The following is a 19,821-nucleotide window of genomic DNA, read 5'->3' as shown; positions in this document are numbered from 1 at the left end:
GTGAAACATAAGACGAAAGTTGTATGTCGATCAAGGCAAATATATGTCAAGACTCTCAATTCACCCTTGAAAAAAAATATTATACTTGTAGGCATCGATTGATCATTCTGAAGGGAGGTCTTAGGCAACTAGTCCGGTACCGTCAACGTTGTCGTAGGCGGCAATGAGAATGAGGACGAAACAGATCGTACGCACAGCTTCGTGCAACTCAGGGACAATGTCACTGAACGCTCCTGATAGGACTGAAATGACCAGACACGAATTTGGATAATTCTTACTCCTATACCACAGTGCTTGCTGTACTGAAGGAGGAGATAAAATGATGATCAATGCCTATCAGTGAATGACCTGCAATATTTCAACTCACTGCGCGTGGCTAATTCCGCCAGCTATAGCGCATGCAATGCCATAGTGCTTTGTTTTCACTGGGATGTACTTTCTGTCCATAGATTCGGGGAGCCATGTACATGTATCTGTCTTCATTTCGGCTCCCTCGTATGAACACTGGAACCATTACACTTACCAGAGGCGCGTGAGACAATAGATGTCGACGAGAGGAGATAAGCAGAGATCTACAGACGCCATGATATACCAACGAAAAGCCTCATAGTCGTTGTGGATCATCGTATATGCCACTATTGTATGGTTATGCAGCGTGAAGCCAAGGTCGGTAGGCATTAAGTGCGCCTGTAATGAAGTAGGCTATATTCTTTTTCTACATATCGGTTACTACGCTTCTAACCTTCCACATACGTTCCAGATAAAGCAGTCGTAAACACACGTTAGCCGTAACAGCCGAAAGTGTTACGTGCATCAGAGATCTTTCGCGGGGGCTATCCGGAACGGCAGCTTTTTTTTTAGTTTTTGCTTACTTAAGCTGAACGCAACATTTGCAATGCAGCCCAAATGTTTGTTCCAGTTACCGAACGGCGTGATTTGATGGTTGTTTCACTTACGACGACAAAGCGTTGCCGTATTCGCACCTCATGTTACAGTTATGTAGCTTATGCGCATCGGGGAGGAGGTCTCTCCCATGCAACTGTTCTTTGATTACGAAACGACTTTATTGCTGCAACTGAAGAAAGCACGCCTAACGCGAAAATGGGGGCGCTGCAAGCGCGCGATGATGTAGGACGTGCTGCGCTTCGGCTCCGCTGATTTTCGGCTGGAACCACGGGCAACTTCACAGTACCCCGTCAAGACCAGCATCAATCGTTTCGGCTACTCACAGGCAACACGTGGATACCAGTGTCATCCAGGTGGGCCCGTTTTTGACAACTTTACGGCCGATCATCACCCGACCACGTTGGCGACGCCGTTAGGCCAAATGGCGACGCCAACGCCCGGCGGCGTGGGGCGGCTTTCCGAGGCAACATGGACGCTACTCTCATGCAGCGTGGATACGACCCGCATGCCATGACGTGGGAAACGATTCCGATTTCCGAAACGCCAAACTCTGCTTCTTCACCGAGGTTTCGGAGCCAAGCTCTCAACGACGCGGTGGAACGCCGCTCGCAAGCCAACGCCAAGAAGGCGGCGTCCGCCGCTGTTTCGGCATCCGGCACGCCAGCTGAAAAGACGCAGCCTCCCGCTTCGCGCGCTGTGGGACGCAAGGGCAAACTTCTCACCAAATGGAAGCCTCGCCCGTTTCAGAAACCGAGTCCGGACGACTATGTAATAGTCGTAAAGCCACGAGAGTGCATCTCATTGCATGATGCTTTCTCAGAGAACTGGTACGGGACTGCGTTTAAGGCATACCTCGGGCCCAAGCGAGCTGAGACGCTGACGGTTATTCCATCGAGAGAGCAAAATTTGATCGTGATTTACACCCCGGACCCTGACACGGCGGACAAAATGATCGGGGACTTCGTGGTAAACATCGAGCACAGGCAGGTTCTGCTCAACGGGTACCTGCGACAAGATGGTAGCAATGTCTGCCACGGAGTTATTGTAGTCCGCAACACAGATACGACGGAGACGCTCCGAGAGAGCGTACGCTGGAGGTCAGGCACCATCGTCGAGGTGCGTAAATTTGGCACATCGAACAAGGCGCGTGTAATCTTCGCCGGCAAGGAGAAGCCACGCTTTGTTCACTACGACGCAATGCTGATCCCGGTCAAACCTTACTACCGGACGATCCCGGCCTGCGGCAAGTGCGGTGTCGTCGGCCATCGGATGGACACTTGTCCCAACCCACGACCGGATACGTGTGGCCTGTGTGGACAGCAGGTTCCGCTTGTGGAGGAGGGGGTGCGGGCCCCTCATGAATGTGTACCCGTATGTTCTGTGTGTGGTGGAGCACACGCCACAAACTCTCGAGCATGTACGGCCAAGTACCGTAATTCCAAGGTGGCCGCACAACAGGGCAGAAAGTCCAAAAGGGCGTCCAAGAAACGGCGCAAAGATCAGACTCCCAGTGAGCCACCACGCCGGGAAGTCGCCAAGACTGACAAGCCCGCTTCCCCTACTGGAGGAACCGAAAAGCAGCCGACGGCGCAACCATGCGGCGAAGCCAGGCCATGGGCCAACACCGTGAAAAACGGAAAGCAGGTGGGTGGTACGGGTAGAGCTGCCTCCTCATCCCTCCCTATCATCCCCTCTTCATCGCGTAACGCCGACCAAAATATTATTGTCAAACTTCAGGCACAAATCGAAGCGTTACAGAAAAGACTAGCGGAAGCCGAGGCCAAACAGACCCAACTAGTCTCCCCTCCTCCTCCCCCCGCAGTAGAGGTAATGGAGAGTGAGACCGGGGCGGGGGCGGCAGACGCGGTTGCCGCACTCGAGGCTCGTGTGAACACCCTTGAGGTCCGTATGGACAGCCGTATAACTGTCCTCGAAACCCAAATCTCAGCGGCTGTAAATGCCGCCATTGCTAAAATGACAGAAACCATCCCTACCCTGATAGCCCAACAAGTTGCGCGTTTCACCAAACGAGCCGGCCCAATTAAGGACGTGTCTGGCCGGTACCCTAAAACGCTTCGACGACAGATCGAATTTGAGGATGATGACAGCTGCTCCGCCTCCGGAATTCAGGACACCCCCCTCCCCGCGAGTGCTGGCTCGGGAGCACCGCCACCGCAATCGCTCGATAACTCCACTGACCATGGCGGGCTCCCTTAGAATTCGGAAGTCCCCACGATGCAATACGGCCACTCCCATCCAAATCACCCAGTGGAATTGTCGGGGCTTTAAGGCTCACACTAAGCGCGCCAACCTCCGGCTTTTCCTCGCAGCATTTCAAAACCTTCCTGCTGTGGTAGCCCTCCAGGAGCCAGGGAGTGCTGCCACACTCACAAACTATACTACGTTTCAGCAGGACCCTTTATCTTGCATCTGCGTGCACAAAAATTATACGGCCAACCTAGTTGATCTCGACCTTAAGCCAGCTTTCTCGTACGTGATGGTGACACTCCTTCCGCTGCGTAAACAGGACCCGCCACTGCACGTGCTAAGCATTTATTGCTCACCGAAACTAAGCAACATTACATTCGCAGACCTTTTTAGCCGCGCTTTAAAGGCTGCGGGCAGGGACCCTCTGGTGATTGTGGGTGATTTCAATGCCCCCAGCACACTCTGGGGGTATGCACGTGAAGAGAAACGTGGACGTAAATTGGCGGAACTTATGTCCACGCTGGGCCTAACTCTTCACACCGACCCTGCCTACCCAACTCGCGTGGGTAACTCCGTGACCCGGGACACATGTCCAGACCTTACCCTCACAAAAAACATTCAGTATGCGGATTGGGTCAACACTGAAGAGACCCTCGGCAGCGACCACTGCATACTCAACACCACCATTCGCACCTACCCTTTGGCAAGACCCTACGGAGAGGCAAAATTACCCGATTACACTAAGTTTCGGCAAATATACGCCAATTCGACACCCATTGAGGAGCAAGGATACCATGCTTGGTCCCAGCAACTGGTTTCCTCATTACGCTCCACAGAAACACAAATTAAACTCTCCGAGGCGACTCCGGCGGTGGATAACCATCTCCTTCACCTCTGGGAGGCCCGGCGCAGCCTCGTCCGCCGATGGCGCCGGCAAAAACACAACCGAAAGCTCAAAATTCGCATCGCTGAGCTCACCCAGCGAGCAGCAGAGTACGCGGCCCAGCTCGCTGACTCTAACTGGGTGGACCGTTGCAACACGGCCGCTCGACAAATGTCCAGCCGGAGTACCTGGCGCCTCTTCCGCGCCTTGATTGATCCGACCCAAACTCGAACAGAGACACAAAAGCATCTGCAACGAGCATTTCACAGCTTCGACGGAGACACAGCCAAATTGGCATGTAAACTCCGAGACCAATATTTATGCACTCAGCAGGACTCCCAAGGGCCGGCGTACTCGTATGCAGGTACCGAGAACGCGGAGCTGGATCAACTGTTCCAGTTACACGACCTGAAGGCAGCCCTAGCAAAAATGAGGCGAGGAACGGCGCCGGGAAGGGAGAAAATTACTGTGAAATTACTTGCCAATCTTCCTGACTCGGCCTACACCATGCTCCTTGCCTACATAAATTCCATTTGGATCGGGAAAACAAGCCTACCAATTGAGTGGAAGACCGCCCTGGTCACCTTCATACCCAAAGCGGGCAAAGCCATTAACACGGACAACCTCCGCCCCATCTCCCTTACTTCTTGTGTGGGAAAATTAATGGAGACGATGGTGCGCGACAGGTTGTCCGCGTTCCTGGAGAGCAAAAATGCATTTGCAGACACCATGTTCGGGTTCCGCCCACACCGGTCCGCGCAAGATGTCTTGCTTCAGCTCGACCATGAGATCCTCGATCCAGTCGAGTATCCCCTGAATGACAAAGTTGTGCTCGCTTTGGATTTGAAGGAGGCCTTTGATAACGTGACCCACGAAATTATTCTAACACATCTCTCACAGGTGGATTGCGGCCAAAACACTTTCAACTATATTAAACAATTCCTCACTGACCGACAATCATACATTCGGATTCAGGACATTGAACACGGCCCTTACCGATTAGGCACGAGAGGGACTCCGCAGGGAGCGGTCCTCTCGCCCCTCCTATTCAATGTGGCAATGATGAGACTCCCCGCTCAGCTGGCGAAAGTCGAAGGCATACAGCATGCGCTGTACGCCGACGACATCACCATATGGGCGTCACACGGCTCGGCAGGAGACATGGAGGCAAGCCTGCAGCAAGCGGCGGACATCGTGGATGACTATGCCCGTCGCTGCGGCCTTCAGTGCTCCCCGTCCAAATCGGAATTCGTGCACATACGCCCCTCACCAAAGTGCACCGCAAAGATCGACCTCTCCCTTCACAGCGGACCAATACCCGAACGCGATGAGATTAGAGTACTGGGGCTTTTTATACACAAAAATCGCAGAGCAGACACAACATTGGCCAAATTGCGTAAGGTGGGGGACCAGGTGGGCCGGATGGTCCGCCGGGTTTCCAACAAGCGCGGGGGGTTACGATGCAAAGATGCCTTGCGGCTGGCGCATGCATTTGTAACCAGCCGAGTCCTGTACTCGGCTCCATACCTCCACCTACGCAAATCCGACGAGAATGCACTCGAAGTCATTCTCCGCAAAATCTACAAGCGCGCCCTCGACCTTCCTGTCAGCACCTCTAACCAGCGCCTTTTGGGCTTGGGAATGGTGAACACCTTCAAGGAGCTGAGAGAGGCGCACTTGACAAACCAATATACTAGACTCTCTAAAACACCGTCGGGTCGCCGCCTCCTTGCCCGGCTACACATCAATCACTCAATACACACGGAAGAGCGCGTACGGATTCCAGAAGTTTGGCGATACTCCTTGCACGTGCGCCCTCTTCCGGCTAACATGACCCGAGACGACTACACTGGCCGACGCCTCGCGCGGGCGGAAGCCTTGGCTCGACACTACGGCCACAAATTCGGGGTATTCTACGTGGACGCCTCCGGCCCGCACCACGGTGGTTGGTATACGGCTGCTGTCGTCCACGAAAACACCGTTGTAAACGGACTCACATTCCGTGCACATAACATTACGCACGCGGAGGAGATCGCCATCGCACTAGCCGCCGCAGATCAGGACTCGAGGGTCATAATCACCGACTCAAGGGGTGCCTGTCGCAATATTGAACAGGGATACATTCCGTACCGTGCTTATAAAATACTGCAGAACAGCAGCTACCTAGGTGCCCCCGCGCACCGAACGATCATATGGGCTCCGGCTCACACGGGCCTCGATGGTAATGAGACGGCCGATGCCGCTGCCCGCGCGCTCACTCTCCGGGCACCATCCTCGTCCCCTACCGATCCGGAACTCGAACCCAATCCTGCCTACACCTTTAAGGAGATCACACAATTTTATCAATCCGGCCATAACGTCTATCCTAAACCCTGTAAGGGCCTCACGAAGGCGGAGGAGCGAATCCTCCTTCGCCTTTATACTAAAACTCTATTGTGCCCGGCAATCATAAAACACTTTGACCCCGCTTGCACGGGGAAGTGCCCACATTGTGAGGAAAGTTCCTCTGACATTTTCCACATGGTGTGGGCATGCCAAAAAACCCCAAATCTTACCCCACTACCCAACCCTTCGCGGGAGGACTGGGAGGCAGCCCTGCTCGGCTGCTCTGACCTGACGGCCCAACGGGCCCTGGTCGAGCGTGCCCGGGCCGCGGCCAACGCCAATGGGCTCCCGTAAGAGGGAGCCCACCTAGTGTTTGTACGGGGCGGCCCCTTAAGGACCGTTCCCACCCTCCCTGTAAATAACATCTGTAAATAAATGTTTTTCAGCAGCAGTAACGCGAAAATGGCGTTCGGGAAATGATAAGTGTGGAGCCTTCATAGATCTGTGCAGCGGATCTTCAATCAATTAAAAAAAATGGCAGCATATCCACGGAGTGAATGATGGAGAGTGGGGCGGAGAATTCGTCCGTCCAGTCGTTCTTGCTTCCGTTCATCCATGCGTCCGTCAGTGTGACCGTCCATGCGTCCATCAGCCCATCCGTGCGTGCGTCTGTTCGTGCGTCCGTCCCTGCGTTCGTCCATGCAGCCGCCCCTGCGTCCGTTCATGCGTCCATCCATGCATCTGTCTATGTGTCCGTTCGTCCATCTATTCAACACTCCAAGTGCCACCATCTCGCATCTTTCATCATATATTCCCCATATAGAAGCACCGCCATCCAGCGGACATTCCAAAGACTAAGCGAGAGGTGGCACATGCACACTTTCTAACGGCTTGCGCTTCGGATCCACTTCCCACCTTTAACCACCTCGAGTTCATGATATATACTAGTTCACTGTATTCATTGCACTGCGGCCGAACGCTCGCTAAACCTTTCGAAAACCAAGGAGGTTACGCCCAGCGAGTATGACGTAGCAAACTTTTTCAGTCAGATAGTGCTCAATGTACATGCCAATGGCTGCTAATGGGAAATGAGAGGCGGAGAATTCGGCTTTTACTTTCTTACGGCTTGCGCTTCGTATCTACTTCCCATTTTTAACCACCTCGAGTTCATTCATGGTATATACAAGTTTATTGTACTTATGGCACTGCGTCTCAACGCTCGCTAAACTTTTCTAAAGCTAAAGAGGTTACACCCAGCGAGTATAACGTAGCAACCCTTTCTTGTCAGATAGTGCTGAATGTACATGCCAATGGCTGCTAATGGTGATCGCAGCCTGCGCGTTAACTAAAAGCCGAATGCTTCTGTCTCTCATTCCCCATTAGCAGACACTGACATGTACATTGAGCACTATTTTTATTGTTCAACAACGCACAGAAGAAGTCTCTCACCGGCATCTCTTTGGAGGTCAAAATGTTATATTTGTTGCATACTACGAGGACGAACGGGTGCCTCTATAAGGAGCTTAGCCCCTAAAAAAGCATGCTCACCGACAACCTCTTCACCGGCTGAACATCAGCGGTTACAGAGCTTCACTCACGCCTGCTTCACTGTAGGTGCACAAACATCCATCGCCATTTTTTTTCTGCTGATGGATGTGCCTGGTTTTTGGAAGTTTATTTTTTGTTTGTAGACGGTTCCGGATACTGTGAGAGTTTGCTTGACGGCTGCTTCGCAGAACAAAGTGATGAGAATTTACATTGCTTATGAAAAAGTGGCCATACGAACGACAAATCTGGAAGTCTTGCGGTTTTTTCGCCATTAGTCTCTATTTCTCTAATTTAGTCTTTTGTGAGTGGCTTGAACGTTTATTGAACCACAACCGAACGAAGAAGGTTCAGGCATGGAGTAACTAGAAGGATAAATACGTAATCGTATTTCAGCAGCATAATTTGCGTGTCATGAACAGCTGTCAAATGGAGCCCACCGAGAAATCTTGAACATAATGAAACACTCGCGACGAAAATAATACTAAACCAATTTGGTGTGCTTAACCGTAGACTCTGTTCATTACCATTTGCTGTGTAAGCAGTGACTTTTACGGAAACAATAATAAATGACATCGCTCGCTCCCTAGGATGGCCCACGTGGGTGTATTAGAACAATTCCCAGTCACCATATAAAAGCATTTTCGGCATGACTGGCTGGCCTGAGCAGTCTTTCCAGTGTGCAGCGAACTATTTTGTACCACGAAAAGTGAATTTATTGTTACGTATTTTAGCATCTGCGATAACAGGGTATAGTGTGCAGATTGGTGTTTGATGCGTTGTTTGGTGTGATTGTTGTGTGTGATGCCGTGTCGTGTAATGTGAATTCTTTAGGAGGTGCTCGCAATAACATATTTAAAAAAAATACCTTCTAGGGCACCGCTTTCTACATATTGCCACCAGCACGTAGTGGGTCGACAGCAAGAGCGACTCTCAATCTGGAGAGAAAAGAAGATCGCGTGCTTCTTCTCTCCTCGAAAGCCAGCCACGACTGACGCATCGTCCTATAGATTGCTACCCGGTGGTTTAATAAATTCTTCAGTACTTGTGACTGATCGTGAAAAATTGGTGGAGGTGCTGGGTAGTCTCACGGATGCTGCAGACCCCCCAGGAAGCCGTGATACGAGTCCAGTGCCAATCAATACTCCCGCGCATCGGCCCAGCCGCCGAATCAGGGGATTGCCTCCGGAAATCGACGATACTGCTCCCACCACGTCGACAAACATGACCAGCGCTTCGGTGCAAACCTCGTCAACAGGCACGGGAAGCACGACGTCGAACCGCTATACGTTGGAAAGCTCACGGGCACCGGCGACGTTCCATGGCACGGAGCACGAGGACGTTGAGGACTGGTTGGCGGACTTCGAGTGCGTAGCCACCTTGAATCAATGGGACGACGTGGCGAAACTGGGTCGTGTCTATTTCTATCTCGAAAACAGGGCACGTACGTGGTATCAAAACCGAAAGGAGCAGCTGACGACGTGGCCCGAATTCTATCGTAGACTTTTGCAGACCTATGCCAGTGCTGATCGCCAAGAACGAGCTGAACGAGCTATTCTGGCCCGCGTCCAGTTGCCAAACGAAATTGTGACCACGTACGTCGAAGACATGACGCGCCTCTTCACACGGGCCGATTCAAGACTGACGGAGGACAAAAAGTTGCGTGACTTGATAGGCGGTGTCAAGGACCAGCTTTTTGCCGGCCTCGTGCGCAGCCCTCCGAAGACGGTCGTGGAGTTCTTGTCCGAGGCCGTGACAATAGAAAAAATGCTGCAGCAGCGATCCAACCAATACGACAGGCAAGTCAGTGGCATGTCTACTGCCGACATTTTCACCGCCACTAGAACCAGCAACGACCGTCTACGTGAACTAATCCGTGATATAGTACGTGAAGAGTTGCAAAAGGCTAGTGTAACACCTCATCCTACGGTTAGCTATATTGAAACTGTGATGAAGGATGAGCTGCACCAGGCCCTCCGGAACACCTTGCCTCCTGATACAGCTGCACCAGTTCCTGCTGAATACCGCCGTGAGACAACCTACGCGGCAGCCTTGAAACGCCCTGCTGCATCGCCGCCATTACTCGTCCATCCTGTTCCTGCTGTTGCACTCCAGCCAGCGCAGCACGTACCGTACTACGAAGGCACGTACACACCACCGCCCTTGCCCTTTGTCCCTGGCACTCCTGTCGCTCATCGTTCGGTGCCCCCAGTTCAGCACATCGATGATCGGCGCACGTCTCCTCGGAAGTCTGATGTTTGACGCACACCTGATCACCGGCCTCTGTGCTTTCACTGTGGAGAAGCTGATCACTTGTACCGCCAGTGCCCATATCGCCGTCTTGGGGTTCGCGGCTTCTCTGCGTACTCACCGCCACCCCGTTACGGCCAGAGACCACGCGAAATCGAAAACTACCTCCCCCAGCAGCATGCACCGTGCACCGCCTGCCGGGCGCCAGTCGCGCTCTCCATCACCAAGGCGATTTTCATCAACGCCCCAGCGGTATTCTACCACACGATCTCCCAGCCCCCGCCGGGAAAACTAGCTCAAGTGACCTCTGGGGGCGGGGTCGCTGAACGTCGAAGCGCTGAAGACCTCCTATCAACGCAGACCCGTACAGAAACTGGTCCGTCATCACATACTGCTGCAAAAGGTGGCCGACTTTCACTTGACATAGCAGGGACAATTGATGGTTGTGCAGTTAATGCCTTATTGGACACCGGTGCCGACTATTCCGAAATGAGCGGGAAACTGACAACGCGGCAGAAGAAAGCCATCACGCCATGGCATAACTCACAGATTCGGACAGCTGGTGGCCACGTCATTACTCCACTGGGTGCCTGCACAACTAGAGTACAGATCCAAGGGTGTACATTCGTAGCAAGCTGCCTCGTTCTACGCGACGTCTCCCGTGGCATCATCCTGGGAGTTGACTTTCTACAGGAAAATGGAGCTATCATTGATCTGCAAGAGCGCCGCGTCACGTTCTCAGCCCAGCGAGCAATCAACGTGCAGAATGACGGAAGGCGTGTCGACGTACCCCGTATTTCTGAAAAGAGCGTGACGCTTCCTCCACGAACAAGTGCTCTAGTCGACGTAACATGCTGTTGTTTGGGCGATGGCGATGTGGTGGCTGAGACAAAAGAGCGGCTCTCAATCTGGAGGAAATAAAAAATTGCCCGCAGCTTCCCTCGGGGGAACACTGAGGAGGATGCGGAGCATATAATTGGTTAACGGGGTGTTTAGCCAATTTAGCCATCGACCCAAGTAAGTGCGACTTACTTGGGTCGATGGCTAAATTAGTTAACGTGGTTGTGAAATGGGGTGTTAAATTGCGACTTACTTGGGTCAATGGCTAAATTGGTTAACGTGGTTGTAGGAGGGGGTGTTAAATGAGTGAACACGTACACACGTATGCGAAAGGGCGGCGCTGGTCGAAGGGACGTCGATCATTGTGTTTGTGGATTCGTTGGAATTCATTTCACCGCGACCTTGGACGTCGACGCGCCGTACAAACCAACCGACGAGCGGCAACTGAGCGAGCGAGCGCCGACCTTGAGTATATATACAGCACGACGGCGCATGCACTGTCAGCTGTTGAATGTTCTCGAAGCGCGACGCCACATGCGCGTCCACTGGAGAATCAGGAGAATTGTAGATGTCGAACGCGGTGTGTAGAGGACGAAGGGTGCACAGATGGTGGAAGAGTGAAGCGCGCGCGGTGTGTAGAGGAGGAAGGGATGCACAGATGGTGGAAGAGTGGGCGACGGCGCGACGGCGCATGCGCGCGCGTCAGCTGTCGAATGTTCGAGAAGCGGTGTGGACGGCGCGGACGGCGCGGACGGCGCACTACAAGGCGCGAGTATAAGATGCTCCGCATCTAACAGAAGATGGCGTGCTTCTTCTCTTCTCGAGAGCCAGCCACGACTGACGCATCGTCCTAGAGATTGCTACCCGGTGGTTTAATAAATCCTTCAGGACTTATGACTCATCGCTTTCTACATATTTAGATTATGATTGTCAAGTACTGAGCATTTTTGTGTGAATACTTAATGGTCCTGTACTGTACTGCTCAAGAAGTGAAGGAACCAATGATAGCCTTCAAACATTTTCCAGTCATTGGCTTCGAGATGGGCAAGTCTCTCATTATTAGAGGCCACGATAATGAACTGCAACGTGATCTTGCGTTAGGGCGAAGGCACTTTAATGGTCCTGTCGTTTTGCACGTCAGAAAAGTCCCACATTGATTTTTCAAACGGGAGAAAAACGGGGCGGCTGCCATTAAATTTTTTGCGTCAAAAATATTGTACAACTTCACATCGATTCATGGGTCATTGCGCGTTCGTGCGTTCATGTATGCGTGCACGCGCGCGCGCGTGTGTGTGTGTGTGCAGGTGGGTGTGTATGGGATACTTTGATTTGAATGTATTTTTAAACATATATGAAAAGTTCTACCGCGTTCCAGCCAAAGAAGCTGCAAAGACCTCCGCATCCTGCGATGATTTTACATATGTCCTTCTTCATGTAAACAATTTATCGAGTTTACGGCTGCACTTCAACGTAACCATCTCGCCATCAATACTCTGAATGTTGAAGGCTGGCTTATACCGCACTTTCGCACCGACTATAAACTTCAGTCGTTTAATTATACCCACTCCCATGTATTCTTAACAAGCACAAACATCTACATAAACTGGCGCTAAAGACATTATGTAAACTATTTTGGGATTACCAATGTATTCATACATTTCAATTTATTTTATTCATGCAGTATTCTATTTCACTGCATTTCTTTATGTATGGTTACCTACCATGCTTTGTTTTCTTATATATGTGTGAATATTATTGTTTCGTGTAGCTTACGGTCAAAATTACAGGTGTACTATTGCTGCATTTTTTTTCTTGTACTACAATTTTTCTTTAAATAAACTCGAGTGTTCTGTTATTGTTTGTTTGTTATTAGAAGTGTGTTCATTCAAAATAATTCCCTGTTACGTATGTACAGATGTAGATATATGCTTTGTTTTTGTAAATATTTTTCCACCAGGTGTGATCATGACTTGTACATTTTTAGTGCGAAAATATTTAGCTGTCACTTATTGTCATGCATACTGGTCTTCTGGGTCTCAGTCAAGCTGTTTCATTACAGCTTTTAGCCCTAGAGACCATCCAGAATGTAATGTTTTTGTATTATTATGAAAATAAAGAGATAGACAGCAAAACACAACAAAGGCAATTTAGATTTTCGAACACTTCCTTACAAGCTTGTGTCAGTAAGCACAATTTAGAGGAAGCTAAGTTCCTTTTCGCTTTGCTGCTTTAACGCTCAATTGCTGAAATCTTTCGTTTTCCCTTTTTGCAGATAAAGATTGCTGCCCAGAATTTCCAGAAGATCTTCATGTCCCTATGCAAATAAGTCTTTCGGCGTTAATACACTGACGTAGGCTCCTCAGATTGTGAAGTGAGCCCCATAGGAACACAGTGCTCAAACTAAGTTCCAGAAACGAAACCAATCGCTACTATTGAATGAGGCCCAATGGCTCAGATATCTGAGTAAGCGCTGACTTTTTGTGATATTAGATCGGTAGATTGGCTACATATCAAAATATATCATACAGGTAATAATAATACTTATGCACCGTTGGTAAGGTCACATTTTCTGCACGTTCGGAGGGAACTTATGTGGAGGCTCAATATAGTGCGGTGGTATCTAAAAACTGTGCATAAAGCTTAATGTTACGCCTTCATTTAGAAGCGAATATCTGCACGCGCAATTGTTGGCTTGTCGTCCACTTTGTATGCTGCATAAGGGTGAACGTAGATGTTAAAAGCAGTCTTCAGTATTGGAAAAGGTTTTCATATTGATTTGATCATCACAAAAGACGAAAATGCCTGCATTCAGAGAATTGGTTTTAGGCCAGTAGGTAGTATATATTTATGGTCAAGCATAATAGGAATCATTTAAAACCTTTTGAAAAATGTATCACATCTTTACGAGCGAATTACGTCCAGGGAGAGTTCGTGTTTCCTTAAGATGTTTTTCTGCGTTGACAACTAATACTTCGCAAGTGTACGTAACTAATAACTGATCAAACTGAATACTGCATGCGAATAACTGTTTTACTTTTTTCTTAATTTGGCTCTCAAGTTTTCTCCAAATTTATTGATATAGTTGGTACACAAATTTCACTCATATTGTGTACAGTGTGGCTTATTGTTTGTGTGTTTCGATGGCCTTGTATTATATATATATGCTGTACTTGCCCTCACCTAGCTGTTTTGGAGAAAGAGTTGTGCGAAATAAATTGTTCAAGGAGTTTTTCTTACATATTTTACTGCCAGTTACGCGGGTAGCAGGATTTTATAGCATTATTATTTTTCTCTGAGTAGTACTTTGTGCTCAATTAAAGTACACACAAAGTAATAGCTACAGTATACGGTTGAGATTTGTTGCCATGTAGGATAATGTAGGAATGCATCTAAACCAAATGATAAGCAAGACAGTGAAATATATGCGCTCTACATTTACTGCGTTCCCTTTCATAATTTGGCAGGTTATTTATTGGTGCTATTTGGCCCTGACTGATAGCACGGTTTTTTCAATAGTGACCTAAATATTTTCAATTATTATTTTACAGTGAAAACTGTTGTGATATCGCAACTCGTGTCACTCGCAGTTGTCCACCGCCGCCGCCACCACCGCCGCTGGTGTCCGTAAACACATTGCGCAAATTAGAAAGAAAACCTAGCACCAACCACACAGTGGGGCTTGAACCGTTTTGTGCCAGCCCGGTATTCTACCACTGAGCTACTCCGGTGCTTGTGACTTGATGGCAAACTTGCCTTAGCCAGGCTTTATGTCAGGAAAGCAATCGCATTAATACAACTTATGAAGCGTTTTAAAGCAGCGAATAAACAACGAATCGTCACACAATGCGAATAGCGCAACAAGAGGGCCGTCAAATGCTTTAACCCACTACAAAGCTTGTTTTTTGTTCTCATATTAACTTTGGCGCATACCCACTTAGGCCATATTTCCTCAATGTCATCATCCACTGCTTAAACAATTGGCATGAACTTCCTTGCAAGTGCATAGCGCATACCACACTTCGCTGAAGAATGACGAAAAATAGCATAGCGAAAGGCAGCCTACTACCCCATAAAGTTATTATTACTGCCTACAGTGGTTACCCAATGAGAGTTTTGAAAACGCTCTGAAAGGCCGCTCTTCTAGCTTTCACTGTCACTGTGCTGCTCCTTCCGCGCAGGCTTAGCGTTTTTAGGCTCGAAAAATGTATGAATAGATTACTTCCTCGTTATCTCGACACATGCTTTCATGCTGACTCTGGATAATGTCGCCGATATATCTGGCGTAACTAAGCTCATATGACACTTATATCGGACAACGCAGCATTAGGTTTTTATATGTTTTGCGATATACCTTAACTAAGAACTCAGTCTCTTTAGGTATGCAGAGAATATATAAACAAATGATCACTTGCTTCTCTCATTGAGGTATTAAGCCTGTTTGCTTATCCCAGAAATATCGGTTACGCTAACCGCGGTCTGCATGAATTCCTAGGTACTGCATGGTCCTCTACTGTTAAGTCATTTTATTTGGGCTAGCTAGTTCATAACACTTAATTTGAAAGGGCAGCGCAAAGGAACGGGGAAAGAAAGACGGTAGAGACAAATTACCCTTGCACTGCTGGGAGAGAGAGAATAAAATGAGGAAAAGGCAGCGAGGTTAGCCGGAAATTGGAGCATCCGGTTTGCTACCCTGCACTAAGGGAAAGGAGAACGGGGAAGAAAGATGTGAAAGAAAGGGAGGAGCAAAATAGACGCGTGAAAAAGTAAAACAAAATGTGAGCTGGGGTGCTATAGCCTCTAAAATAGGTCACTACCATGCGAAAAGTTCAATAAGGCCTTCACTGATTTGCTGTAGGAAGACAGATATCACCGTTCAAGCACTGATTTTTCCGACAAAGGTCTGTCGTCAAGGCCGGCTTACGCAGCAGCTAACGGTCGTCTTTGCACGCTGTAATGAGGGCAGTGACGAAGAACGTGCTCTATAATTTCATCGCTACCGTAATGATCACAAGCAGCACTGTCTTCTACGCTGATTTGGAAGGTGAAAACTTGGGTGAAAGTGACACCAAGCCACAGTCGGCAAAGCACCGTTGTCTCAAGTCGAGAGAGTGTGGACGGAGGCCGAAGTCGACGAGACGTGTCCAGCTTATGCACTCGGGTGTGAATTAAGCCCTCCGCGTTCCACAGAAATTTTACTTCTTCATTAGCGATTTTTTGGATTTTCATTGCAGCATTAGTCCTTGAAAATGGGATAGATTCTGCTTCACTATCTTCGTGTGCTGATCGAGCAGCTGCATCGGCATGTTCGTTGCCCAATATGCTGCAGTAACTTTGAAGCCACTAAAACGTGATTTCATGTCCTTCGTCGAAGAGGCGGTGAATCAGCTCTGTAATTTCCAGCACTAGTTGTTCATGAGTTCCCTGGTGTAAGGCGAATACCAGACACTGTGTGCTGCCTTGAAGTCCGTGAACACGCTCCATTTATTGGCTTCTTCGTGCTTATTGACGTTAACTGCGCTACGTAGAGCAGCAAGTTTCACGGCTGTCGATGACGTCTGGTGAGATAAGCGAATCTTCGTCGTTGTCGCTGTTGCAGGAAAGATAACCGACCCTGCAGACCTATTCACTTAGGCTGAAGCGTCACTATATTGATGGTTATGCGCACTGTATTTCTCATATAACAAGAGAAGAGAAAGCTGTTTTAGCGTTTGAGACGAAAGCCAGGCTTTTGAATGTATGCCTGGAACCATGAATTCAACATATGGATGAGTCATACATCATGGGAGATTTGCAATTATGGACGGAGTTGTATATACCGTGGGTATGCGTTTGCGATATGACAAGAATGTCTGGAAAAATGACGCACGAGGTCGTTGTTCTGGCAGTGAGGCTATATTACGGGTAGGGGTGCGAGTTATATGTTTCACGTGTGCTCTGAGCACTTCCGTTACGATATGCGTTGTCAGAGGGCACTGATTTGGGATCGCGGTTGTCTCAGCTGTTGATGAACATTGCGGTAGCCCCAGACAAACTCGCAGAGCTATAGCCTGGATGCTTTAAAGACTGCGAATGCTAGTTCTGCAGGTATTAGTCAACACAGGCAAGCTTTACCACAAATAGCCGAAAAAAGTGTCTTGTACAATTGCATCACTTCATATACTGAGGTCCCTCAGGTTTTTCCTCCAAGACACTTGAATAAGTGAGCAATGCCTGTCGGCTTTCCTTCAAGAGGGCCACATGTGGTCCCCAGCAAAGTCTCTATTATGAATACGCCTGAACATTTGTGCATCATAACTTATGGTATGACCTGGTGGTCAATAGTTATAGCGTTTGTCCTCATTGGATTTAGACCAAAAGAAATCAATGCGCATTTTTCTGGCGAGATTTTCAGACCCTGTTCTTTGAGGTACACTCATACGAATGTCGCAGCTTTCTGAAGGCTTGTGTGCACATGAGGTTTTGTCACGCCAGAAGCCCAGAGGGAGATGCCGTCAGCGTACATAGATAGCTTGACCACACTTGGCAGTCGTTCCGCAACACAAAGGAGAACGAGGATGAAGAGGGCTTGACTCAAGACGCCACCTTGGGGAACTGCACGATGCGTGGCGTGTTGGATGGGTGGACCTTCTGCGGTCTTCACAAAAAGGGTCCGTCCTTGTGAATAAATGAATGTCCAACAATAGAGTTTTCCACCTACACCCACTCATTCAATGGCTTCAAGGATGGCGACATGAAGAACATTGTCGTATGCTCTTTTTACATCAGAGGACATGGCAACAGGTAATTGTTTACATGCCTCTTGATGCTGTACATAGGTAACAAGATCTATAACATTGCCGATGGAACTTCAGTGACGGCGAAAGCAAGCCATTGCGTTCGGATATATATCGTAGCGTTAAAGGTACCATTCAAGCCTGGCCAAGATCATTCTGTCCATGACCTTTCCAACTTGACTTGAAAGTGCGATCGGTCGGTAAGAGGTAATGTTTATGGGATATTTGCCAAGCTTAAGAAGTGGTACCAAGCGGCTAATATTCCAATTTTGCGGAACGATGCCAGCTTGCCAGAATCCGTTGACGATGTTAAGGAGAGCTTCTCGTGCCCGTTCATGAAGGTGGCACAGCATCCGGTAAGAAATGTCATCCGGGCCATTCGACGAGGACACTGCATTGCTGCATGCGATACCTAAGATAATATCATTAGGCTAACTCTGCGGCTATTTTTATTTGTACGTAAACCTGTAATTGCCGACAAAGATACATATTTCAACGTTATAAAGCAAGGAAACGCAAGAAAAAGATAATACATCAACCAGGAAAAGTATGTTCCACGTTATATTTGAAATATAATCACGCCATCTCCATAAGACAACCAAACGGACTGTTTCTCTATTGTGAGTAGCATAAGAATACAACAGTTCGTAATCGTATACTTCATACCTTTTCAATGAAATCCCCACCTACTTGGTGTATTAGTCACATTTCATCTCACACTGTGCGAAGCAGGAAGCATACCTCGAGCAACCTGTCACCATACGTCTTTGCGGCCTTTTCCGCAGTGCGATCAGTCAAACGGTAACGGCATTTCCGCGGTCCAAATGCTCTACGTGGAAGCTGGGAAAGTGTACTGTGCATGTTTTTATACAGTAATATGACGTTGATAAATCCAGTTCGTTCTCGTCGGGTTGCAAGCTTCCAACTTTATCCCTTGCTTTGCTACTTCAGGAAGGGGTCCAGGTACCACAATTTTATAAATGAAGGTTTGACTCTCACACAACTTACTAGAAATTACGGCCTACTACAAGAACTAACAAAAAACCCACAATTATAATTGGTGGTTCTGGCAACCTTCTCATGAAACAACATTTTTATCAATGACTCCGGAAGAACCAGCGGAAGAACCAGCTCTCTTGCGGCTTGAATTCAAAAGACCAGCTAGTGCTTGTTGACATATCTCAGATATTAGCCAGCGCACGCGATATTCCGATAGAAAGAGGTGCCTCACCTCCAGTGAAGACGTCAGTTGCTTTAAATGTTCAGATACACTACGACTTTATTCATCTTAATCATGAGCATGAAGACGCCAACTGAAGAGCGAAGACTTCTCCCGTGTTTGTTCAATAATCCCGGTCTTGTGCTTGCGGTGGCCACGTTATCTTTGCGAACACTATAATTTCATCCACGCACCAAACTTTCTGCCTCCTTCTGGCATGCGTAATAAATGCGAAGCGTTTCTCAGCGAACTTCGGCGACTTTGAGCGTATCTATCTATCTATCTATCTATCTATCTATCTATCTATCTATCTATCTATCTGTCTATCTATCTATCTATCTATCTATCTATCTATCTATCTATCTATCTATCTAGCCACCTACGACTTTTAGCTCTCCTGGCCGTTTCAATAATGGTATCAATACCAACCTTGGTATGGCACAACATCACTGTATGAAAAACATATTAGACTAGTCATAACATGAAAATCATGACATGTTCGTCATGAATGACATGATTTACATTCATGGTCTTGGAGCCTTTGCGGTAGATTCATTCACATCGCATGTTGCAAAACTGGTATGGTAAACATGATTGCATGGCGAACACAAGCGACAGACCCTAACAAAAAAATCGAGACATCCGTGTCATGTAACAACATGACTACGTTCCACGATCATGATGCGCTCGCGGCCATTTCGCTAGCGTCACATATACCAAATTTAGTATTTACAGTACCTGAATAGATAACAAAGGTATGTGACTGGTGCAAACATAATAATGATGACATGCGTGTCTTATAATAACATGACTACATGCCTCACTCTTGATGCGCTAGCGGCCGTTTCACTAGCTTCATTTATACCAAATTC

The 19,821-nt window shown here is 48.4% G+C and overlaps 1 protein-coding gene across 1 annotated transcript; it reads left to right on the top strand.

Moving 5' to 3' along the window:
• The first annotated feature begins 1,374 nt into the window (after nucleotides 1-1,374).
• On the top strand, nucleotides 1,375-13,283 carry LOC142784623 (uncharacterized). Its single transcript, XM_075883054.1, has 2 exons — nucleotides 1,375-2,550; nucleotides 13,230-13,283. Exons 1-2 carry the CDS (start codon nucleotides 1,375-1,377, stop codon nucleotides 13,281-13,283), a joined length of 1,230 nt encoding a protein of 409 aa, XP_075739169.1.
• The last annotated feature ends 6,538 nt before the right edge of the window (nucleotides 13,284-19,821 follow it).

Source organism: Rhipicephalus microplus, unplaced genomic scaffold, assembly GCF_043290135.1.
Source record: "Rhipicephalus microplus isolate Deutch F79 unplaced genomic scaffold, USDA_Rmic scaffold_15, whole genome shotgun sequence".
Classification (NCBI taxonomy): Eukaryota; Metazoa; Arthropoda; class Arachnida; order Ixodida; family Ixodidae; genus Rhipicephalus; species Rhipicephalus microplus.
The sequence above is the reverse complement of the archived record's forward strand: the minus strand, read 5'-3'. Positions and strand labels throughout refer to the sequence as shown.

What these genes read in the sequence shown, in the direction of transcription:
- LOC142784623 (XM_075883054.1), top strand. Translation starts at nt 1,375, where the DNA reads ATGGACGCTACTCTCATGCAGCGTGGATACGACCCGCATGCCATGACG. An exon ending in CCGTGAAAAACGGAAAGCAG is followed by an intron (nt 2,551 to 13,229) that starts GTGGGTGGTACG and finishes CCCTTTTTGCAG; the next exon opens with ATAAAGATTGCTGCCCAGAA.